Here is a 26570-nt window from a genome sequence, read left to right as displayed (position 1 = left end):
AGAAAGATAAATATTAGAAAAAAATATATTAAAAATAATATTGTAATAAAAATAATTATAAAATGTTTTAAGAAAATTAAAGAAAAAATTAGAAAAAGTTTAAATATATTAAAATTAGTAATTTTAAGTTAAATTTTTAAACTTTTTATTTAAAATAATAATTTAACGGGTCAGTTTACCATTATATCGTTAACAAAAATTAACGGTTAAATATCTAAAATGTTACGATATAATAATGTAAGTGATTAAAACGTAACATTTCAAACATAAATAACTAAAATATATCTCGAGACAAACAAAAATATTATTTTAATAGTTTATCCAATAATCTTTATCCCTTTTAGTATCTATTACAATATTCTTTACTTTTTATTCCTATAATTGAAATGTTAAAAATTATGCTAGTCGGACTTAGATATAAATATTAGATACGGATATAGTTGATACTAAGGAAGCATTGGATCCAGTTATGTGTATTTAAGCATGATTCTTGTAGTTGACTAGGTTGTCTGTTTGAGATAAAGTTGCTTGTTTGTATTTAAGTTCTAATTGAAAAAATTAATTATTAATTAAAAGTTAAAAACTCAATTAAATTTGAAATTATTTGAATTAAGTATTGAAACATTTAAATTCGAATAACGGGAGTTTTAAAATTTCTGAAACTTAATTTTTTTTGTCCGTAATGATTGATTTGGTGCTGTTCTTATGCGCGTGCTTCTTATCCGTAGGGATAAAATCAATTCAAGGCAACCCATAATCATGCTTTATATCAACATCACATATCAATTATCCATATATACGTTCTTACTCGACCTATATTATTTTTTTAAATTAAATACAAAAACCTTTAATTTAAATATATAATATGCTATACAAATAGAAAGTATAGTAATTTATTTAAAAAATAAATATTAAAAAAACAATGACAATTTTTTTAAAATTATTTGTAGAATAAAAATATATATTATTAATATATCAAATATTAATATTATCTAATATACTAACAGTACATTTCTTATTTTACAATAAATTTTAAAAATTTATTATATGTCTTTTTTTAAAAATATATTATTATATCTTTCTAAAATATTTGTCAAGCGAAATCTAAAAAATTTCATTAATATAACAAATGTATTTTCAAATGTATAAATATAACGTGGAGGATTTATTTAAAAGTTGACATCTACCCACATTAAATTACTTTTTTTGTTGACGAAGTAGCTGTCATTTTAAGTCAAACAAAAAGTTTTAGAATTTAATAATTATCAAATGAAAAATATTGATATATTGTTAAAAGTTTCAATAAATAAAGTTAGGTTGATGATAAATGTATATAGAGTGTATATAGTAACATAATTAAAAAGAATTGACTAAAAAAATAATTAAAAGGAAATATATAAAAGAAATAAAACAAGTATTTGTTAGTATTTCAAATACTTATTATTGTTAAATTTGATATTATTAGTATGATTTTCGATTCATACTTCTAGTTCAGCTAATTATTTTTAGATAAAATAATTAAAAATTAAAGGTTAGTAACTGTAACAGCCAAATTTTTCAGTGGTGTCGGAAACAGTGATTCGAGATCACTAAATCCGACGAGTATGTTTAGAAATTTTAACAAATAATAATTATAGGCCAAGTGCGAACTTAAAAGAATTGTTTTTAATTAGTGAATTTTGTGATTTTAAAAGAATTAATCAGGTAAATTTGGTTGAAAACGAGGTATCAAGACCTCGGATTTATAAACCGAGCCATAAATATTTTTATAAATATTTATGGAGTGTTATTAAGTTAGTATTAAAGTTTCGTTAGAAAATTTTAACGTTTGGTTAGTCAATTAATTAAAAAGGACTAAATTGAAAATAGTGTGAAATTTATTAAATTGTGATTAAATAGTTTAAGTGATTAAAAAGGAGGGATTTAAAAGACAATTGGACCCAAATTGTATGGGCTGGACGGTTGGGCAAGAAAATCAGAAAAAAAGACAGGGAGAAACAAGGGCAAAATGGGAAATTTTGCAAATTAAACATATAAAACAAGACAAATTTGAAAAATCTAGAGATATCATCATTTTTCTTCAGCAAAAACGCCATGGGAGGTCTGAAAGCTGCTGGTTTTTCACACTTTGACATATGTGAGTTCAATTCTTACCCTTTTCTTTGAGATTTTTATGTTTTTGTGACTTTTACAATTAGGTCCAAGTGTTTAATTCGTTAGTTTTTGATTTTATGAACAAAATTAAAAGCTATCATTGATAAGTGTTAGCTGTTTATGATGAAATAAAATGAATTTGAAGCTTTGATTTTGTTGTTTGATGATTTTATCAGGTAATTTCAATAGAAATTGATTTTAGGACCTAATTATGAAAAAGTTGTGAATTAAGGTTTAGTGTTAAAATTCTGATTTTTAAAGATTGTGTAATAGTTTAGAATGATGGAATAAAATGTTAATTGAGAAAAATTAGCTTAATAGATGGGCTAATTGAGCAAGGACTGAATTGTATGACCTTTGAAATTTAGAGGAAAAATGGTAATAAACATCTTGAACTAAAACAATATTGGACAGCAGAAGTAGACTAACTTTGAAAAATCACCATAAATTGTAGAAATCGAATTAGAAGATGAATAAAATATGAAATTAAAGCTTATTGATTCTAGTTTTTCATAGAAGAAACGGTGTAAGCAATGGATTTGTAAATTATGACATATAATGAATTTTGTGAGACAATGTTAGAATGAATTCGGGTTTCCCTGTTTTGACTTTGGAAAATCACCAAAAATTGGAGAAAATTAATTAGAGTCTCAAATTTATATGCTTAGAATCCTTAATGAGTCTATTTTCAATAGAAAGCAATGGGAACATTATCCGAGTTTTGTACTGTGATATAATTAATTTTTAGTGAAGAGAGGTCAGAACTGTTGGATAGTGAAACAGGGAAAACTTAAATGAATAAACTGTACTAATTGGCTAAACCAAAAATTCTTAAAATTTTATGGTAGAATGATATGTGAGTCTAGTTTTACGGAAAATTTACGGATCTTAATTTTGAGCTCTATAGCTCGAATTATAAATAATTGAGTGACTATGACTCGTGTGAATAGATTGATGTGAGCATTAATAAGTAAATTATGAAATCGTACTTACAAGAATGTTATATACATTAAGGATGCGGAATGGAGAGGAGGAGGAGGAAAAAATATATATGAATATTCAGTTAGCATAGCTAATTTGCATGTTTTAAGCTCATGGACTAAATTGAATAAAAGTAAAACTTTAGAGGGTAATTTTATAAAAATGTCAAAAATGACTAAATTGAAGGGTATAAATTGTTTTATTATCTAAATTAATAAATTAAATGAAATTATCAATTTAAGATTGGGTGAAATTTGAGAAAATGGTAAATTACCAATATACCCCTAAATTTTGGTATTTCTGCAATTTAATCAGGTAGGTTCAGATACCCTGAATGAGCAAGTAAATATGACAATTTAAGTATTGTATCGTATTTTATATGATATTTTGAATTGAATATACGAAAAGGATGTTACATGAAACATGAAAATGAATACTAAATAATATAAATTAATTGAAATTATTCTGAAAATTTCGGTAATGCCTCGTATCCTATCCCGGTCTCAAGTACGGGTATGGGGTATTACAGTAACCTTTAAGTTTTTATACTCTGGCGTATTTAGAATTTTGCCGTTATATTTTTTTAAATAATTTAGACTTTTTATTTTTCTAATTTAATAATTTAAGTTTAATGGTTAAAATTGTTAAATTTATTGATGTGATATCTTAAAATTAAAAAAAAACTATTCACTTGATAGTCATGTCACAAAAATAGAATTATGACGGACTTGAATTTAATAAAAAATTTAACAATATTAACAATTCTTCAAATTTATGTTAATATTGTAATTAAAATAAAATATTTAAATTAAGATGGAAATTCAACTTTCACATTTTCATATAATTAAAAGGTAGATTAATAGAATTGAAAATTAACAATTATTATCATTAATGTAAAAGAAATTAAGAACAGGTGTCCAAGAAGAAAACCCTTTATGTCTTGCAGTATAGATTAGTATTAGTTTTTATATAAAAAGAGAAGATAAATGGTCGGAAATCGGGATCATCGTAGATTCCCAAATCCGAATATATTAGCGTTCAAACTTGTCGGTCTCCAAAATCCCCATTTTCCTATTTTTCTTTGTTTCTATTTTATTTCTCCGTAATTAAAACATTGACCAAAAATAAATCACGTGTTTTTTAATGGCCGGTTTAGATTGATTCAGACAGTAAGATTCGTGCCATAAGCCATAATCAGTGACGTGTCCTCAAAACTGTCTTTTAATATCAAACTTTTTATCAAAAGAAATTATATATTCAACTGAAATCCGGCACACAGTATATTCAATCCAGGCTGATCCTATATTATTAATCTTTTCTTTTTGTTTTTCCAAAATCAATATACTTTTTTTTTTTTGAAAAATTGTTCTTTTTCAAGCTCTAATTCGAATCGAGAAACCAAAAGAAGGAAAAAAATGGAGGCGTTGGATTACCATGCGGAAGAGCGGAGAAAGGCGGAGTTTGATGTGGAAGAGATGAAGATCGTTTGGGCTGGTTCTCGCCAAGCTTATGAGATCTCCGATCGAGTTGCTCGTCTCGTTGCTAGCGATCCGGTGAGTTTTTTTTTTCTTTGATTTGTTATTTTTGGGGGATAAAAGCATGTGAAAGCAAAGTTTATGTTTTAAATTTGTTATCTAGTTGTTGTTGACTGATCTGTTTGTTTTCCACTTTTCCTTTTGTTTTCTGTTGATCTCTTAGTTTCTTTCGAGGGGACTGGAAGTACTAATTCAAAATTCAACTTAAAATCCAATATTAGAGAGCATCTTATCATTTTTCACTGTTGCCAGTGATTCATTTTACTTTCTGAGCTAACTTTCTTTCTGCAGTTTGATTCCCGAGAACATGTAGGAAAAAGGTTAAGCTGAACTTTTTGACATTGGTGTACTGTTATTCATTGGTTTCACAAGAATTGGCATGATTGAAAACGTTAAATGACGAAATATTTGTTTTTTCTGGCTATTATGTTTCTGCCTGTGCTAGTGATCTTGTTGTTAATCAAGATTTTTTAGTTTTTTACCTGTTCACCGACCTAATGGATTAAAGTCACTTTTAATATTGACATTTTTTTATTTTAACTCCATTTTTAAATAATTTTGTTGCTGTTTTCTGAAGGTCTTTCGAAAGGATAATAGAACTATGCTATCTAGGAAGGACTTGTTTAAAGATACTTTGCGAAAAGCTGCTCATGCATGGAAGCGGATAATTGAGCTTCGTCTCTCTGGTTTGTTTTTCAGCTGTGTTTTTTTTCTTCTTCTAAATTGATTTTTCCCATGGACATATCTGGTTTAATAGAAATCTTCCCTTTTAACAGAAGAAGAGGCCTCTAAATTAAGGTTTTTTGTCGATCAGCCTGTTTTCACAGATCTTCACTGGGTAAGTTCCTATTTTTCTTTTCCTGTTTCTAATCTTCACATGTAAATGTATGTTTGGAAAACGTAACATGCCTTGGTTGATTAATTTCCCGAATTTAATATAAAATGTTAGCAGGGAATTTAATATGACATTTCTTCAAAGAGTTTTCTTAACCTTCTTTGTATATTTTCTTGACAGGGAATGTTCATACCTGCAATTAAAGGACAAGGAAATGAGGAGCAGCAACAGAAGTGGCTTCCAATGGCATATAAGATGCAAATTATTGGATGCTATGCACAAACTGAGCTTGGTCATGGCTCCAATGTCCAAGGGCTAGAGACGACTGCAACATTTGATCCTGAGACTGATGAATTCGTCATTCATAGTCCCACATTGACTTCAAGCAAAGTGCGTAAAATGGTTAACAAGCCTTTAACTGATTCTTTCTTTGACATTGATTAGTTACATCTTTCTATGAACTATATCACGAGAGGTGCTTCAGTTGTCGTTCTCAATTCTTCTTAACTGAGACACCCTCAACTGCTCTCTCCTCTTTTACCTGTGTTCTGTTGTAGTTTTCGTAAGGGCACTATACATTCTTATTGAAAGGCTTTAAGCTTAAATCGATCTTAATGTATCTTCTTGACTTAACATTCGCTAATGGGGTTTGTCATTAATAGTGGTGGCCTGGTGGACTGGGTAAAGTATCCACACATGCTTTGGTTTATGCTCGTCTTATTACAGATGGACAAGACCATGGAGTGCATGGTAAGTATGAAATGCATAAACTTACTTATTTTGCTGGTATTTTGTATATTAATTCTGAATGTCCCTTTTTCAGGTTTTATTGTCCAGCTGCGTAGCTTGGACGATCACTTACCTCTTCCTGGCATAACAGTGGGAGATATTGGAATGAAATTTGGAAGTGGGGCATATAACAGCATGGATAATGGTGTTCTGAGATTTGATCATGTTCGCATTCCAAGGGACCAAATGCTAATGGGGTTTGTTCTCTAACCTTGCCTCTATGTCTTGTCTCTTTTGTCTGATACTTTTTTCTGAAGGTAAATATTTCATCTGTCATTTGATTAAGGGTTTAAGTTTACCGATAAGTTTAGATTTTCATGTTGGGAAGTATCTTCTAAATGAGTTTTTCTTAGATGATCCTATAATGAGCACTTCTCTTGAGTGATGTTATAAAGATGCAAAAGTTTCAGCTACTTCACTCAACGCGTACAGGAGTTTTGGACTGCTCAGAAATGTAAAATTTATAAAATTCCTTTCATTGATGGAAGAAAACCATCTGAAAGAAACCAAAAACTTATAAATTTTAATCTAAGTTGAAGCTTCACTCCTATAGCATGATATTCATGGATAAACATGTTGACTGTTCTAAAGTGTGCTTTTTCTTATTCCTCTCCGAATGTCGCAGTGTTTCACAGGTTACAAGAGAAGGGAAATTTATGCAATCTGATGTTCCTCGCCAGCTGGTTTATGGTACGATGGTATATGTCCGACAAAAAATTGTAGCCGATGCTTCTTGTGCTTTATCAAGGGCAGTATGTATTGCAACAAGGTATAGTGCTGTTCGTAGACAATTTGGTTCGCATAATGGTGGCCCGGAGACCCAGGTATGATCGTCTTTTGGATATTATATACATATTTCAAATATGGGTTGCTGTATACAATTTGGTTCACAGACTTTCTTGTAGTAATGTTCCAATAATTGTGTTCAAGAATCTGCAAGCTGCTGAATTTCCAGAATTAATTTTGCTTGTACTGAAGGCTGATGTGAATCGAATGCTTTAACACTTATTTTATTTTATTTCAGGTGATTGACTATAAAACTCAGCAAAGTAGACTCTTCCCTTTGCTTGCTTCTGCCTATGCTTTCAGATTTGTTGGTGAGTGGCTGAAATGGCTATACACTGACGTGACTCGAAGATTGGAAGCCAATGATTTCTCCACATTACCTGAGGTCCATGCATGTACTGCAGGGTTAAAATCTGTTACTACTTCTGCAACTGCAGTATGTCACATTACTAACCTCCGTCACTTTTCCTTGTTAATATATTGAATATTTTGATGGGGCAGTTATTTCGTAAAATATCGCTTGGATCACCATTTTGATGGCATAAATGATCTCTTAATTTAACTGTCAATAGCATCTTTTAATTTTTTTTTTTTTGGGGGGGGGGATGGGTTGTTTTTAGCTTGACTGAAACAAATATGGTTGCAGGATGCAATCGAAGAATGCCGGAAATTATGTGGTGGTCATGGTTATCTTTCTAGCAGTGGGCTCCCTGAGTTATTTGCAGTTTATGTCCCTGCCTGTACTTATGAAGGCGACAATGTTGTGCTACTTTTACAGGTATGTCAGATGAGAAAATATTACCCCTTCTACTTTCAACACCTTTTCATCATCTTTATTTTGTTCTTCAGTATGGTAGGGGATGAATTCTAATATTCTAATGGAGACTTAATCCGAGTATAGAGTAGTATGTCTTGCTATTTGTGTTAAGAATCTTTGACTTCAATGCAAGTGGAAACGTTTCTTTAGGTTTCAAGGTTTCTAATGAAGACCGTTTCCCAGCTGGGGTCTGGGAAGAAGCCTGTCGGGACAATAGCTTACATGGGACGATCAGAACACCTCTTGCAATGCCGTTGTGAAGTTGAAAGGGGTATCTGTTATACATTTTCTCTTGAGCTGTTTTTACTACTTATATTGGCTTTTCAAGTTTTCATGTCTTGAAAGATTGAAAATTGTCTTTCTTCCAAACAGTAATGTTTTCCCGAATTCAATGAGTGAGGTTATTTCAATTCTATCTACAAACTGATGCCAACTTACAGACTGGTGTATATGGTGTTAACCTTACAGCAATTCCTAGTTATTGACAAACTATTATCGGTTAGGGGTGTTTCACAAACATGGTAATTTCATTTCTTTCGTTGGCTTGCAGCTGAGGATTGGCTAAAGCCTAATGTAATATTGGAGGCATTTGAAGCGAGGGCTGCTAGGATGTCGGTCACCTGTGCAAAAAACCTTAACAATTTTCCAAATCAAGAAGAGGGTATGTCCCATCTACCATGATGAAGGAATAACCACCCTTTTATATCAGTATAGTTTTCACTCGACATGTTAACCAAGTTAACTCTTGTATATTCTGAGTCGCGTAATTTAAAACTTTGGATGAGTTTTCAATGATCGTCATTTTGTCAATGATATAAGGCAAAGATTGATGTCCGTAAGTTTGATGTGCTTCCATATATCCCTTTGTCTGTCTGCAGGTTTTGCTCAACTCGCAACTGATTTGGCTGAGGCTGCAGTCGCTCATGTTCAGTTAATTATTGTTTCCAAGTAAGCGTCTCCGGTCTTATTGATATGAGATGTTGCGTACAAAATTAATTTTTAACGAGTTTTCTTATTGTGGTCCTTTGCATAAAGTCATGCAAGTTATTGGTTTTTTGGATGGAAGGACCCGAACTCTAATTCCTTATGAAATTTTCATGGCAATGTTTTGGGAAACGTATAGAGTAACCAAATGGGATCTGATTATTCTCGACTGTTTATTTTGTGTTGCAAAATGTTTTCTAAGACCTTCTTTCTCAGGTTCATTGAGAAATTGCACCAAGACATACCCGGAAAGGGAGTAAAAAGACAGTTGGAGATCCTATTTAATGTATATGCTTTAAGTCTGTTACACAAACATCTTGGTGACTTTGTCACCTCCGGCTGCATTACCCCAAAGCAAGGTGCACTAGCAAATGAACAGCTGAGATTATTGTACTCCCAGGTTCACTTCGATAATCCGAGTTTGTTACTTTACATGGTGCTTTTGCTTGAAAGACTGCTGCAATCCACTAGTTTCTGATCTCATTTCTTTCGTTTCTCAGGTCCGTCCAAATGCTATTGCACTTGTTGATGCATTCAACTACACTGACCATTACCTTGGCTCCGTTCTTGGTCGCTATGATGGAAATGTGTATCCAAAACTCTATGAGGAAGCATGGAAAGATCCTCTGAACGAGACTGTCGTACCCGATGGTTACCATGATTATATTCGGCCAATATTGAAGCAACATATTCGCGTTGCAAGACTCTAAAAAAACAATCAACCATCTTGCTGTTGAATTGTATAGTATGTTATATGAATGAATAAAGTGCAGAGATACTGGTCATTCGAAAGAGCAAGTCAGGTTTAGGGCTGTGCCCAACAATGTACTTAGATTATGGCTTGATTATTTAAATGGGATACTATCAGTTTTAGTCCCTTCCAATTAATCAAGCATTTCATTTAAGCTTTTCTTAAACACAATTTTACCTCCCGCAAAAATTTTAAATTTTCATTTTAGCCTCCGTACCGAATTCCTGCCTTATCCCTGTTTCCAGGTAATACAAAACTTCCCACGGCTAAAATCCTGTCGACATCTGGATATTCACTGCTATGCCTATTGCATGTATGCATTAATACTCAAAGTTCTAAAATTAAGATTCTTCAAAACGTCTTAATATTGATTTATGCATTAAAAATATCAGTATATTCAATAACAAAAGTTTCCGTTTTTATACAATGATGATTTAAACTCAAATTATTCTTAAAAAAAAATCATCCCTCATTTAATAACTCAAAACAGATTAATATAAACTCTACTGATTAAACCAAATTTAAGTTATTTTTAATTCAAATCTAATTTACTAACATAGGCATATCATTTACACTTTTAAACAAATCCGATGATTTCTATGTTCTCGTCGTATTTGTATGCTTTTTTCGTGTCATAACTGTGTAAATGTGTTTTAAATTTTTAGACAACTCAATAATTGTGTTAAAACAGACATGAAAGACGAGCATGATGTTGACAAGTTGAGGAAAGACGAGCACTGAGAAAATATGTTGGACGAAAGCTTAAAACAGCTTAATGAATTAACGTGTTAGTTATATTTCCCATCAACTATTAATTTCATCATAGGTCAGTCGAAATTATTATTTCGGATCCTTTGCATTGTTTACTTTTATTATGCGTTTCGACAATTGGATCCTTGCACCTAAATCTTAGTCTAGCTTAGATTGTATTCTATATTCAAGATGATACCAACTCTTGATTACTATGTTGGGGTTTGTGCAGTGACGGAGCTAGGAGAGTTGGCAGGAATTTCTTCTCTTTAAAATAGAAAGTTTTTTGTTGAAATTTTTTATAATTTATAAAAATTTAAAGTAGTAATAATAAAATTATACTTTGGTCCCTAAAATTAATATACAATTTAATTCTTTCTTCTCAAATAATTTTTATGGCTCTGCCTGGTTTGTGTAGACTAGGCAAAATTTTTATAATTTTGGAGTGATTTAATTTTATTTGAATAACTATTTAATAGTATATTTATTTATTTATTATTGTAAGTATTAGTAAAAAATAGTTTTTAATATTTAAAATAATGTTAGGTGTTTTCTACGATAAATGGATTTGAATAAAGGATGTAAAAAACTTTTGGCACATAAATTGGTTTACTTTAAGGTAATGTTGTTTGAATTGGATCAATTGGTTGATCAATTGGATCGAGAATTGATCAGGGCACTGGTTTAGAAAAATTGATTAGATCAGTTAATTTGGGAATTGGTAAGAATCGGTCGAACCTAGTAGTTGAACCAAATTTTTATTGTATTTGATATTTTATGAGTTTTTAATGATTTATTCAATCGATCTGGTTGGACCAGTGAACCAATGATCGAAATGGTCATCACAGAGTTGTCAATCCGACTGGTTCAATTAAACAAATCATTAAAAATTCATAAAAAAATTAAATCAATTCACTATGTCTATACTGATTCACAGTTCAATCAATCTAAGACTTTTTCCAAATCGATTCTTGGTCCGATCAACTAATCTGATCCAGTTCAAACAACCACAGTTTACTTCTCTCACACGAATAGGATAATTCAATTAATAAATTTCATAAATGTTAATTTATTTTTTAATGTGATATATACAATTTTATTTTTATTTTTATTTTTCAAATCATTAATATTATTGTTGTTATGATACCATTTTAAGTCTACTAATTGTATAGAGTGAGTGGCATCTATATTAAGTTTACTAATTGTATACACCAACAATCATATTCATGTAACAAAGAAATAATTATTTTATAAAAGCACAACAAAATCAAAATTGGATGCTTATAAATAAAAGTGAATGAAAATTAAAATTTTATGAGTATTATTATATAAATTAAAATTTACATATTGCATCACAAGATTTATGTATTATTTTAAATATAAAATTACTTTATTTTAAAAATAAAATTAGTTTATTTTATAGGGAAAAGAAATACTAATATTCAAATTGTTTGTACTCTATCACTTAAAAAAAAAGTTAAAAGTAAAAATATAAAATATATACTATAAAAATTAGACAATTGAGGACATTATTTATTGACTTAATGGTTAGGATGTTTACCGCATCATATGTGTTCTAAATTTCTAGTCGTATTAATCGTCTTGCTGTTAAGATTTTATCCTCATTTTATAATTTACCCAACAAAATATTAGACAATTGAGTTAAAAAAATTTATTGGTCCCTTTTCCTAGTGGTCATTAATTTCTAATATCAAAACACAACTACTTAAACATTGAATTTTCCTAATGCAATTATTTTAACATTAATATTTTTTATAAATTTATACATTTTTGGAATATTGTACCTAATGTGCGTTGATTTTTTTTTCTTCCACTAAACCAATTTTTAAAACAATTAAGAAAAATTGTATAAGTGTTTACGTTTCGATTTTTTTGCACGACAAAAACTATACTATCTATTAAAATCTATATAAAATGAATGATTTTGTTATTATTATTCGTATTTGTTTTACCGTATATATTTAGGGTTTATAATTATTTCTTTTAATAATGTTATCTTTTAAAGTTCGAATCTGCATTCTCTCATGTGGTAAGTACACGATGATTACAATTTGACTGGTGTATCTTAAATATGCTTCACGCCATATTCAAACTAGCATTTAATATCTGATTTGATGACTGAGCTAGCAAAAGGACTCAATGATCTAATTAAAATATCATAAAGCTTAAGGACTAATTTAAATTATAATCAATAAGCATATTTAAATTACACCTCACCATATTCATACCAAAATTTAATGTTTAAATTGATCACTAAGTTGACAAAAGGACCTAATGACTCAATTAGAATATATTGAAGTTTAGAGACTAATTTAAAATCTGACTGAAGATATTTAATACAATTAGTCATGTTCAATGATCGAGCTACCCTCCCAGGCTTGACAGCTTACCCTAAAAATGAAAAGGTTTTGACAAAAATATTAGGTCCAAAAAATGCGCTTGAAAAAAGTTATGCTTGTTTAAAATATGAATTGGGCTTAAGCTTAAGCATTCAATGCTTGAGGTTGGCCTGACAGGAAATATTTTCTAAATTTGTAATGTTATTTTTATATACTGTGTAACTTATATTATATAAAATTTAAATCTATAGTAATATATAATGCTACAATACAAGCATATTAAAAAAAAGTTGAGTTGCCTATATGTAATTTTTTTATATTAAAAAAAAATGAAAGGGACCATAAAGGTGTTTTCACCTAAAATAAAACGTATACGAGCGATATTCACAAATATCCAAGAGAAGAAAATCCCAAAAAGAAAAAACAATTCATTCATGCAATTATTTGGATAAATGACAATAAATTTACTCAAATTTCACTAAACACAGATTCCATTGATGGATAGCCCTATTTTAACTCTATTATGCCATCATGTCAAAAGGCTTTCAGGGGGAAAATATTTCCTTAACAAAATCGAAACTTGTATATAAAAAACATACTCAATATATATTAGGGTTAATATCTGAATTTGATACTTATGTTTATTTTCGATGTTTAATTTAGTATTTGAGTTTTTTTTTTAGATCGGTACTTGAGTTTGGCTTCAATATTAAATTTGGTATTCAGACTAAATAACATTATATGATCCAATGAATATTTTAACCCGTAAAAATAAGTATTTAATCGAGATAAAAAAAAACTTAAGTATCAAGTTGAAAAAAATTCAAATACTAATTTAAATATTAAAGATAAACTCAAATATGACAAAAAATCCGTAAATGTCAAATTGAATATTAGAGTCAAACTCCGATTCTAAAGACTATATTAACCCTATGTATGATCTTCTAAACATTTGATTTTCTTCATATTAGTACAAGCAAAAAAGTGTGAACGGGAAAAAAATAGCGTAATTGTGGTTAAAAAGGGACAAATAATTTTCTTTCATTAAAATAATTCATGAAAATAAATTGAAACAGACATGTAAACTGATTGAGGAAATAGATCGACGATGTCAGCTTTCATATGAAAATGCATGGTTTGAATTTGTAATAGATATGTCAAAAACAATATGGATACTGTTGGTCCACAAATAATTCATCAACCAAACTTCTAAAATAACTCAACGTCATACCCAAAATTACTTTTTTTTTAGTAGTTTATAAGGGCAATTAATTACAAATATAAAGTACGGGTGAAGGGAAGAAAAATAAATAAAGATGAGGGGTCAAACGATTAATCAAGGGTTAAGTCAGAAAATTATTTTAGTAGGGCGAAATTAAATTGTAATTTTTATGATAGTAAAATGTAATTTCATCATTTTAATAGCCTATATCTTTTTAATTTTTAAATGATTAAATTAAAAATTTATATTTTAGGGGGATAAAATATAATTTTATATTTATTAATTTAAAATTTTAAAGGGTTTAACTGATTTTTTTTTGTTTTAGGGGTTGAGCTCCTACTAACCTCCTTAACTACGCCCTAGAGATAAATTATAGATATATCAATTTATATTTTTTATGGGTTTAAATACGAGGGGTAAAAATTAGTGTCGATTCCTTTAAATTAATTTATGAATATAAATTACAAATAATATAACTCGATGAATTATAATTATAACCTCAAATAATTTAAGAAAATTCGTCACATTTATTTATGGTGAAATACGAACTTTCAAATTTTAATAGGGTTAAATTATAAAAACAGTCACTTTTATTTGTCTTAAATTATATTTTATTCACTTGTGTTTGAAATGTTATGTTTTAGTTATTTACGTTATCGTTTTGTTATGAAATGGTCACTCTACCGTTAAACTCCATTACCTCCCTAGCAGCAATCTTAGGTGACAGTTTAAATGAGTTTTAAATGCCAACTTGTATGTCTAGTTGTTGAGATGAAAATAAATTTTTAATTAAATCAATTTAATTTGGACTGCCACGTAGTACATCCAAGTAGGCATTTAAAACCCATTTGGCCTGCCATATAGGACTGCCGTTAGGGAGGTAATGGAGCTTAACAGTAGAGTGACCACTTCGTAATAAAACAATAACGTAAGTGACTAAAATATAACTTAAGACAAACAAAAATAACTATTTTTATAGTTTACCTTTAATAATTTAATTTAATAATTTAATTTAAACGTAAAAAAGAATTTCAAAAAATATTTCACAAAAAATATTATAATAACTAATATAAATTTCCTAGTTTGCTTCTTAAATTATAAGAAGCTAAGGAGCTTCTTCTCCATCAAGCAATGCCCAATATACTGCTCCAAAACAATGTCCACTACGGAAGTGCCACTGATTGCAACGTCGGAGACTCAATCCTCTTCATCTCCTCCAGAAAACGATGAAATATTTGAAGGGAAACATCAAACATACAGGGGAGTAAGGATGCGTCAATGGGGCAAATGGGTATCTGAAATAAGGGAACCTAAGAAGAAATCAAGAATTTGGCTGGGCACATTCGAAACAGCTGAGATGGCAGCTCGAGCACACGATGTAGCAGCGCTGACGATTAAAGGTGAATCGGCTTATCTCAATTTCCCCGACTCAGCTCACGAGCTTCCCCGTCCACGTAGTTCGTCGCCGAAGGACATCCAAGCTGCTGCCGCTAAAGCAGCCGCCATGAGCTTCACGAAAAGCAGCCATAAACATGATGAAGATGATGCTGATCAATTGATTCCTCATCGAGACTCATCATCATCAAGCTCACCTTTAATTAATGATGATGCATTTATAGACCTTCCGGATCTGTTGATGCACATGAACCATCGGATTGATGAGTTCTGGGTCTCATTTCCATGGCCGGTCACTGCAACCGATGATGATATTGTTGAAAATGGCTTTGGATATTCAGAGTCGCGCCTTAGGGAGTATTTCTAGGCCAAAGAGGTCGTCTCCCAGCTTATAGCTACAACAAAAAGAGTTTAAGCGACGGTTTAAAAATATTTTGTTGCCTAATTAATAATGGACAATTAATATTAAAAAACAATTTGTATTCATATATTTTATACTATTATAATCGTGTTTAAAATGTATTATTAATGTGTAAATTTTAGGGTATTTGTGTAAATTATACTACATTAATAATCTATACTTGATAGACTTTAATATATTTTTAATGTGTCAATATTTTTTCCTTAATTTTGTAACTCTCTCATCGTGTGAAATCTAATCATATTTCTTTTAATTAAATGGTTAGTTCTTATTGTTGCTAATAAATTTATAATATTAAGCAATGTTAATATAGGATAATAAAAATGTGATGTTTATGCCACGCCTTTTCTTTTAATAAATAAATAATCATTTAATAAAAAGGATTACAATGGAGGATTAAATCTTGGACAATTGTATACACAATATAAAATAAATTGTAAAAATTACATTAAATCTGAGACAATTTGTAGAGATAGAACAAGACAAAATCTAAAGACCTTAAAACTAATTTAAAAAAGAGAGCATATTTCACTTAAATCAAGTTATCGTTGTTTAATAAGAAAAAGTAAATGTGAAAACTTTCACATATTCGTTAATATTTAGACATAAGAGTGTAAAAATTACCGTGATGTGAAAAAAAAAAGAAAAGAGAAAAAAGGCAAGGAAATGAGGAAGGATAGAGAGGGGGAGAAAAAAAAGGAAAAAAAAAAGTGGATGAAGAGAGGGGAGGAGGGCCTCCTTCAGGTTACAAAATGAAAGTATTAGAGAGACCTACTGCAACATATATAACATTATTGTTGACTTGGTTCTATATATTTGGGTTATATTTTTAACTAAGCCGATTTTACTGTTTAAAAAAATAAAGATATTTTTTATGATTAATTTAAATTATTTTTTAAATAGTAAACAATTTATTTGTGGGTTTAGATACATTGGCTTTAGGCTAGAATTTTTTTGGGAATTAATTCTCAATTAGACTTGACTCATAAAAAATTATAATTAGTTAAAATAGTTTTTATTGAAATAATCTAAATATGTAGATTTGAGTATGTTTAAGTGCATATAATATTTTTTAACTCATACATACTGTATTAATGTCCTCAATATATCTTTTTGAATAAAATTATTTTTTATGTTTTCTGTGATTATCTTTTCCGATAATGTTATCTTTGATATTCGAATTCAAATTTTCCTCATGAATCCAACCATTGTTAGTAGGATTAACTGTTGATATATGTCGATTGAATTTTAACTTAGTTGGCATTAATATTATTGCTAATACATGAAGACTTGAGTTTGAGTGCATCGTAATATCTTTATTTACTTATTTAAGGGTTGAGAGATTTTATGTCTAATTCTGGATATTCTGAAAGTAGATGTACCACATTAAAAATTAAGTTTAGTTGATTTTCCTGCAAAATAATGCCACATGACAGTATATGATTGGTCTATGTGGCAATTCTGTCAGTAGGTACTAGATTGGTAAATGGAAATTAAGTTCAAGTAACATATGGACATTTTGGAAGTAAAGGTACCGCATTAAAATTTTCGTTACAGGGGAATTTTTTGGCATTATCCCTAGAAAAGACGGTTGATATTCTCAAACGACGTCGCCTTCTCCGTGACAAACCTCGAACACGACGAGACTTTCAATTGCAACCAATAAGATATCGCCATGTCAGCAAAAGCTTCAACTTTGACCACATCTAGAATTAAAAGGACTAGAACGCTACCGGGTAACAGCTTCAGAGTCCCCACCAAATCGCCCAACAAAATCATAAATTAATAACGCTAACTCAGTAATTTGAAACTCCACCTATTTAATGTCAGCTCGTCCATCGCCCGCTTCGATAAAGAACAGAAGTGGAACAGTGAATTTTCAAACAATTTAATTTTGTTTTTTAATTTCATTTTCCCCTTCCGAATTAGATTTCAGATTAAAACCTCGAAAACTTCAAGGATTTGATTTCAAATTCGAGATCATTCAATGGCTGCCCCTTTTCTTTCTACTCCTTTTCAACCCTACGTTTATCAAGTAATATTTCTTTTTTTTGCAGAACTCTTTTTACTCTTGTATTAGTTTTCTGTTTGTTTCATGATAAATTTGAGGTAAAATTGAGGAGACTCAACCTTGTTTCTTTGCAACTGGCTTGCATTTTAATGGAATTTAGGTTATGTTATGCCATTTGATCTGTTATGTTTAACTCGCATCGTTGAGAAATAATGATTGGGGTTCCCTTAAATAGACTTGACTTTGATTTCACTGTTGAAGTTGATCCGTTTGTAATAAATGTTTATGTTACGTTGTTTATTCCTAAGACTTCAGTGATCAAACCGTGAGAGTAGCTAGTATAAGTGCTGAATTCGGTGAACAACAAATATTTTGTTAGCTTTAGTGGAAATTAGAATTTTAATCTTGTGTAGTCTAAATGCCTCAGCATGTGTGTGTAAATGTATCTTATATATATATATCCATAATAGTCTCTTTTTGGTATAAAATTGTGTAGAGTCAGCAAGATGCTGTGATCCCATTTCAAATATTGGGTGGTGAGGCTCAAATAGTTCAGGTACTTCCATGTTCCAAGCTTTTATCTAGAATTATGCCTATGAGACCCCATGTCTAGGTTTTGAAACCTCTACTTATTTCAATCTTGGAATTGGTTCTTTCTTTCGCAAGATAATGTTGAAGCCTCAAGAAAAGGTTATCGCGAAACCTGGTAGGTGGTTGCTTTGCTCTCTGTTGTATTCCTTGGTCTTGTTACTGCTACTCTAGTTTTATGCTTTATAGGAAGCAGGGTCTTAAAATTACCGTGATAGGCGTTCATTGAAGTTTAAATGGGGTCAGTCTTTCAAGATGATATATAACTGTGCTATTGGTTGCTTGGAGTTCAGATCTGTGTTCTACTATGTTAAGACAATTTTATATTGCCAAGAATGTCAGGGTCTTAAAATTACCGTGATAGGCGTTCATTGAAGTTTAAATGGGGTCAGTCTTTCAAGATGGTATATAACTGTGCTATTGGTTGCTTGGAGTTCAGATCTGTGTTCTACTATGTTAAGACAATTTTATATTGCCAAGAATGTATTGTAGTACAAGTATAGTGGGCAAAGGTGTCAAAAGTTCAATAAAACCAAGAAGATATTTTACTAACAATTTAAACCATTTATCTTTATCATACTATTCTTCTTTATAGACACAATCATGATACTTCTATGAATTGGATTGTCTGCTAAAGGCGGACAGCTTAGTCAATAAGATGATTCTCTTGCTACTTAGTTGTTGTTTGTTATCATGTAGACTTCAGTTCATGCAAAATTCATATTATTAGAATATACCCATACCCCATACCTTGCCCATACCTTTCCCATACCTACCCATACTTTGGAAAGGTCAAAGTTATGGGCACCAAATATTTTATTTAGTGTTGGGCATGGGAAAATAGCAATTTTTGGTCCCTAAGTGAATAGTGACTTTGCAAGGTGGCCCTTGAATCTCAACTATAAATAGGCCAACCATTGCTCATTCTCATCATCCCACACTTGCCATTCTCTACTTAAGGCAATTGTTCTCTCTCCCTATTTGTAAAGTTTCACTTGTATTTTTGGAGTGAAATATATTTGGTAGTGCCCGAGGACGTAGGCAAGATTTGCCGAACCTCGTTAAAATTCTGGTGTTCTTTACTATTTATTGTTCATATTTTGTGAATTTGATTGTAGTGATTTATTGTGCTATTAAATTACGATAGAGGGATATTCTGGCTAGGAAAGACTTGGTACTTAAGTGATCCTCGTGATCCACCTCTCTTTCCTGGGAATTGAACTTAGTGTGATTTTTCAGTACAATAATTTTACTATTTCACACGCTTCCGCGCAACAATTGGTATCAGAGCCAGGTTCGTACTTGGGGAATACGACCGTTTACGGTACTATTCACGTATACGGCACTATTCACGTATACAGTACTATTCACGTATACGGCACTATTCACGTATACAGTACTGTTCACGTATACAGTAGTTGGGATTGAGGAGAAAAATGGCAGCAGCATCGTCATCAGCAAGGACTACTGTGACAAATGCAAAATTTGAAGTAGAGAAATTTGACGGTACCAATAATTTTGGTATGTGGCAGTGTGAGATCCTGGATGTCTTATGTCAGCAAGAGCTGGATATAGCCCTTGAAGAAAAACCTGACAAGATGGATGACAAGGAGTGGGCCAAGATCAATAGACAGGCGTGTGGTACAATCCGCCTATGTTTGGCCAAAGAGCAGAAGTACTCCGTCATGAGGGAGACATCAGCGAAGAAGCTGTGAGATACATTGGAAGAAAAGTTTCTAACGAAAAGTCTTGAAAATAGGCTTTATATGAAAAAGAAACTTTATCGATTCACGTATGCACCCGGTATGTCGATGAATGACCATGTGAACTCATTCAATAAAATTTTAGCAGACTTGCTAAATTTGGATGAGAAATTTGAAGATGAAGACAAGGCATTATTATTGTTGAATTCCCTTCCTGATGAATATGATCATCTTACCACCACATTGCTTCATGGGAAGGACACGATCACATTTGATGCAGTCTGTAGTGCGTTGTATAGATCTGAGACTCGAAAGAAAGATAAAAGAGATCACAGAGATACAACCGCAGAAGTCTTAACAGTAAGAGGTCGTTCACACAGCAGCAAACCTGGTAGAAGGGGTAAGTCCAAAGGGAGACCCGCCAAAGATGAATGTGCCTTTTGTCGTGAGAAAGGGCATTGGAAAAAGAATTGTCCTAAGTTACAAAAGGGCAAGTCTATTTCTAATGCATGTGTAGCGGAGCATGATGAGGAGTCAGACTTTAGCTTGGTTGGCATGGCAATGGCATGTCAAACGGATGAGTGGATATTGGATTCGGGATGTACTTACCATATGTGTCCTAATAAGGACTGGTTTTCTAGTCTTGAAGAACTAGAAGGTGGAGTTGTTTTTATGGGCAATGATAGTGCCTGTAAGACAATGGGTGTAGGTACAATCAAATTGAAGAACCATGACGGCTCAATCCAAGTTCTGACAGATGTTCGCTATGTACCCAGCTTGAAGAAAAATCTCATCTCATTAGGGGCCCTAGAATCTAAAGGGTTCACAATCACTTTGAGAGATGGATTACTAAAGGTAGTAGCTGGGGTATTGACGGTGATGAAAGGCACTAGAAGAAAAAACTTGTACTATTTAAATGGAAGTACAGTTATTGGATCAACATCAACAGCTTCTGCGAAAGATGCAGATTCAGAGGCTACCAGGTTATGGCATAGGCGATTGGGACATGCTGGTGAAAAAGCTTTGCAGACTTTGGCGAAGCAAGGCTTGTTGAAAGGTGCAAATTCTTGCAAATTGGAATTCTGTGAACATTGTGTTCTGGGCAAGCAGACGAGGGTAAAATTTAGTTCAGCAATTCACAATACGAAAGGAATTCTGGACTACGTTCACAGTGATGTGTGGGGACCTACCAAAGTGGCTTCTTTGGGAGGTATGCACTATTTTGTCACTTTTCTTGATGATTATTCAAGAAAAGTATGGGTGTATCTAATGAAAAGAAAAAGTGAAGTTTTGGATGCATTTCTGAAGTGGAAGAAGATGGTGGAGACTCAGACTGGTCGAAAGGTCAAACGACTTCGATCAGATAATGGTACTGAGTACAAAAATGATCCATTTCTACAAGTATGTCAAGATGAGGGCATTGTGCGACACTTCACTGTTCGAGATACACCACAGCAGAATGGGGTGGCAGAACGCATGAATCGGACTATACTGGAGAAAGTTCGATGTATGTTGTCCAATGCTGGATTGGGCAAGGAATTTTGGGCTGAGGCAGTTACATATGCGTGCCATCTAATTAACCGATTGCCATCAGCTGCAATAAATGGAAAAACTCCGATGGAGATGTGGACTGGTAAACCTGCTACTGATTATGATTCTTTACATGTTTTTGGTTCCACTGCATATTATCATGTAAAAGAATCTAAGTTAGACCCAAGAGCAAAGAAAGCATTATTCATGGGTATAACTGGTGGTGTAAAAGGATACCGTCTCTGGTGTCCTGATACAAGGAAGATTGTTTTCAGTAGAGATGTAACTTTTGATGAATCAACCATGATGAAGAACGAGAATTCACAAAAGGATGACAAAACCAGTAGTACTTTGCAGCAGGTGGAGTTTGAAAAGGTTAATGATGATCCAGCTAATATTGAAAGAACAAATGATGAAGAAGTTTCGACCCAAGAACTTCTACAGCAACAAGATTCAATTGCATATAGGAGGCCAAGAAGAGAGATTCGTAAGCCTGCTCGCTTTGACGATATGGTGGCCTATGCACTTCCAATTGCAGATGATGATGTTCCTTCCACTTACACAGAAGCAATAAGTAACTCTGATGGTGTAAAGTGGAAGCAAGCTATGAATGAAGAAATGCAGTCTCTTCATAAAAATAGGACTTGGGAGTTGGTGAGACTGCCCAAGGGAAAGAAGGCAATTGGATGCAAATGGGTATATGCAAAGAAGGAAGGATTTCCTGGTAAAAATGAAATTCGATACAAGGCTAGATTGGTAGCAAAGGGTTACGCTCAGAAAGAATGAATAGACTACAATGAAGTGTTTTCTCCAGTTGTGAAGCATTCGTCTATTCGGATTTTGCTAGCCTTGGTTGCGCAATATGATCTTGAACTAGTTCAGCTTGATGTGAAGACCGCGTTTTTACACGGTGATTTGGAAGAGGAAATCTATATGACTCAGCCAGATGGATTCAAGGTTGCTGAAAAAGAAAATTGGGTTTGCAAATTGACAAAGTCGCTTTATGGATTGAAGCAATCTCCGAGGCAGTGGTACAAGCGATTTGATCAGTTCATGAAAGGGCAAAGGTACACAAGAAGTAAATTTGATCATTGCGTGTATTTTCAGAAGCTACAAGAAGGAACTTTCATATACTTGCTCTTATATGTTGATGATATGCTAATAGCATCTAAGAGCAAAGTTGAGATTGAAAGATTGAAGACTCAACTCAATCTCGAGTTTGAGATGAAAGATCTAGGAGAAGCTAAAAAGATTCTCGGCATGGAAATATGTAGAGATAGAGCTCATGGCAGAGTTAGCTTGTCTCAGAAGCAGTATTTGAAGAAAGTACTACAGCAGTTTGGCATGAACGAGCAGACCAAACCTGTAAGTACCCCGTTGGCTTCTCATTTCAAGCTTTCTGCACAACTATCTCCTTCGACGAATACGGAACGAGAATACATGTTGCAAGTTCCGTATTCTAATGTAGTGGGTAGCTTGATGTATGCAATGGTGTGTACAAGACCCGACATTTCACAGGCAGTTAGTATAGTGAGCAGGTATATGCATAATCCTGGAAAAGGACATTGGCAAGCTGTGAAATGGATTCTACGGTATATTCAGAAGACCGTGGATGTTGGATTACTGTTCAAGCAGGATAATACACTTGGTAAAGGTGTTATTGGGTACGTTGATTCTGACTATGCCGGTGATTTGGACAAGCGAAGATCAACCACCGGTTATGTGTTTACACTTGCTGGAGGACCAATAAGTTGGAAGTCTACACTACAGTCTACAGTTGCGTTGTCAACCACAGAAGCCGAGTACATGGCTGTAACAGAGGCTGTAAAGGAGGCTATTTGGTTACAAGGTATGGCTAAAACCTTGGGGTTGGTTCAGGAGCATATTAACGTGTATTGTGATAGTCAAAGTGCTATTCATTTAGCAAAGAATCAAGTCTATCATGCACGTACAAAACATATCGACGTACGATTCCATTTTGTGCGGGAAATTATTGAAGAGGGGAAAATTTGTCTTCAGAAGATCAAGACTGCAGATAATCCCGCAGATATGATGACCAAGGTGGTAACAGCAACCAAGTTCGAACATTGTTTGAACTTGATTAATATCCTGCAAGTTTAACAGTTGAAGAAGGCACTATCAAGTATTGTTGTCAAAAGCAGAAAGAATTGTGTGAAGATAAGATTATCCTAATCAAATCTTCAAGGTGGAGATTATTAGAATATACCCATACCCCATACCTTGCCCATACCTTTCCCATACCTACCCATACTTTGGAAAGGTCAAAGTTATGGGCACCAAATATTTTATTTGGTGTTGGGCATGGGAAAATAGCAATTTTTGGTCCCTAAGTGAATAGTGACTTTGCAAGGTGGCCCTTGAATCTCAACTATAAATAGGCCAACCATTGCTCATTCTCATCATCCCACACTTGCCATTCTCTACTTAAGGCAATTGTTCTCTCTCCCTATTTGTAAAGTTTCACTTGTATTTTTGGAGTGAAATATATTTGGTAGTGCCCGAGGACGTAGGCAAGATTTGCCGAACCTCGTTAAAATTCTGGTGTTCTTTACTATTTATTGTTCATATTTTGTGAATTTGATTGTAGTGATTTATTGTGCTATTAAATTACGATAGAGGGATATTCTGGCTAGGAAAGACTTGGTACTTAAGTGATCCTCGTGATCCACCTCTCTTTCCTGGGAATTGAACTTAGTGTGATTTTTCAGTACAATAATTTTACTCTTTCACACGCTTCCGCGCAACACATATGGAAGGTAAAAAATGCAGGGTCCATGTGCGTCATGTCTGGGTCTATTGAAATGGAAAACACTTATGTTCCTAAACATGAAGTAGGCATGTGGCAATGGCTTTTTGGCAAGAGAATAACTAGTATTGCTCTTCGAAACCCTGGTTCAAATGATGGATTTGTTGGAATTGCTGCACCTTCTCTTGCTAGGATTCTTCCGGTTTGTGTTTCAAACTTACCAAATTTTACATATACTTATTATTATATGTTGGAATTGTTATTTTATGATGGCTAAGCTTTTTTTTTTGTCCCTGCTTCATGTTATTTTAACAGATTGATTTAGCAATGTTTGGTGGACAGCTTTTATGTCAGGTACCTAACTTATTCGTTAGTCATTCTCTTTTTCTTTCCCCTAAGCATTAGTCACCTTTCTTTCTACTCATCTTTTGAAGGAGAGAATTCTGATAACTGCATGGAAATTCAATTTTGATGCATAATTAGCTTGTTTTTCATTCCATTAGCTTGAATCTTGATGCCGTTTTGTAAACTTATTCTTTAGCCAGATGCATTTCTTTGCTCCATCAATGATGTGAAGGTCAAAAATACAGTTGATCAGCGACCACGGAATGTTGTAAATGGTGTAGAGGTGACATACCAATAAATTTTAACATCACAGTTCCTCTCTTGGATGCATACTGAAGCTGCATTCAAATATATTTTTCTGATATATATTTCTGTTGCATAACAGGGGTTTCTGAGGCAGAAGTTATCTGGCCAGGGGCTTGCATTTATCATTGCTGGCGGATCTGGTATATTTTCTCGTACATCCTTTAATCTTTTGTTAGAATTACTTGAGTTCAAGGGATACCACAAAAAAAGAAAATTGTTTTCTTGTCTTTTGGTTTTATAACATGTGTCAAGCAGAGTAACATGCTATAATTTATTCTACGCAAATTAAAATGCCTGTTTTATGATCTCTTTGTTCTCCCCTTCCCTCCTAGGAAAGTTAAAAAGGAAAACAAAAATACTTCTCACTGCTTAACCAATCATTTAAAACATATCCCTTTGCTAGTTTCATAAAAATATTGCAATTGATTTGATTTTGCTAGGTAAATTGATCTTTGGAAGTCTGTGGGGGTTCGGGTTTCTTTCTTTTGCTAGTTGTGCAGAAAAATCTAGAGGTGGGTGAGGTATTAGCGGTTGATATGTCGTGCATTGTGGCCCTTACTGCTTCAATCAATGTCCAAATCAAGTACAATGGTCCTATTCGACGAACAGTCTTTGGAGTAAGTTGCTTGCAGTTGGTTTTTTATACACTCAGAGATGTAACGGTGGTTGAGCACTCTGAATAACTTGGTTGACAATCCTATTTGCATTGTCTCGGTTACACTGCTTCTTATTCTTCACTTGAGGCCGATGACTTCTTATTGCCTATACATGGCCTTGTAATTCTTTTATGTTCTTTGGTTGTGAAATTGCAGAGTGAGAATTTGGTGACAGCCGTTCTAACAGGACCTGGCATTGTATTCATCCAGAGTTTGCCTTTTCATCGACTTTCACAGCGATTTGCTAGGTAATATCTGATCACAGCATAAATTCCACCGTAAAAAAAGAAAAAAAGAAAAAAGAAAAACATTTGCTGAATCATAAGGATTCTGATTTGCAGGGCGATTACATCTCCAAACATGAGGGGAAATCCTAAGTTTTTTCTTCAGATAGCCATTATCTTTTTTCTGGCATATGTAGTAATGGTATCCTCATTAATATTAACCGATGTATGATATTTTTTCATTCTTTTTTTTAATTTAGATTAAATAGATCACAGTTTTTGATGTAAAACTTCAGGATAAGACATTGAAAGAAAATAAATTTTGGGTAACTAAACTGTTTTGTTTTGAGTGGGAATTTCATGTACTGCCAATTTTGCCGTTGTCTATATACCTATATTTGTGTTTGCCACATCCCTTGGCTCGCACAGGTCAAGGGCCATTGCTATTGGGTACCATGTGTATGTCCAAAATCTTGCACTAATTTTTTTTGAAAAAGACTGAATTTTTATACACTTTTCAATCTATTTCTATCCTCAATATCTTAATTAGTTATACTCTACAACTATGGAAATTTAACAAAATTTTTTTTTTGGCAGACTTGGTCCTTAACATTCCATTAATAGATGGACTTTTTTTCATTTTCAGATTATCATAGGTTT

At 32.5% G+C, this 26570-nt stretch overlaps 3 protein-coding genes across 3 annotated transcripts; all 3 read left to right on the top strand.

The window, feature by feature from the left end:
- The first annotated feature begins 4134 nt into the window (after window positions 1-4134).
- On the top strand, window positions 4135-9769 carry LOC107924286 (peroxisomal acyl-coenzyme A oxidase 1). Its single transcript, XM_016854648.2, has 14 exons — window positions 4135-4688; window positions 5248-5356; window positions 5447-5508; window positions 5686-5895; window positions 6168-6255; window positions 6329-6491; window positions 6920-7118; window positions 7319-7516; window positions 7727-7858; window positions 8048-8168; window positions 8448-8558; window positions 8776-8845; window positions 9098-9281; window positions 9382-9769. Exons 1-14 carry the CDS (start codon window positions 4551-4553, stop codon window positions 9589-9591), a joined length of 1995 nt encoding a protein of 664 aa, XP_016710137.2. The 5' UTR covers window positions 4135-4550; the 3' UTR covers window positions 9592-9769.
- A 5304-nt stretch (window positions 9770-15073) lies between these two features.
- On the top strand, window positions 15074-15958 carry LOC107923674 (ethylene-responsive transcription factor ERF038). Its single transcript, XM_016853852.2, has one exon. The coding sequence runs from the start codon at window positions 15121-15123 to the stop codon at window positions 15724-15726; it is 606 nt and encodes a 201-aa protein (XP_016709341.2). The 5' UTR covers window positions 15074-15120; the 3' UTR covers window positions 15727-15958.
- An 8345-nt stretch (window positions 15959-24303) lies between these two features.
- On the top strand, window positions 24304-26570 carry LOC107923644 (uncharacterized). The gene is made up of 7 exons (XM_016853828.2): window positions 24304-24581; window positions 24695-24733; window positions 24921-25007; window positions 25110-25170; window positions 25523-25647; window positions 25843-25934; window positions 26028-26570. Exons 1-7 carry the CDS (start codon window positions 24408-24410, stop codon window positions 26140-26142), a joined length of 693 nt encoding a protein of 230 aa, XP_016709317.1. The 5' UTR covers window positions 24304-24407; the 3' UTR covers window positions 26143-26570.

Source organism: Gossypium hirsutum, chromosome A11 (assembly GCF_007990345.1).
Source record: "Gossypium hirsutum isolate 1008001.06 chromosome A11, Gossypium_hirsutum_v2.1, whole genome shotgun sequence".
In the NCBI taxonomy this organism is placed as follows: Eukaryota; Viridiplantae; Streptophyta; class Magnoliopsida; order Malvales; family Malvaceae; genus Gossypium; species Gossypium hirsutum.
The sequence above is the reverse complement of the archived record's forward strand: the minus strand, read 5'-3'. Positions and strand labels throughout refer to the sequence as shown.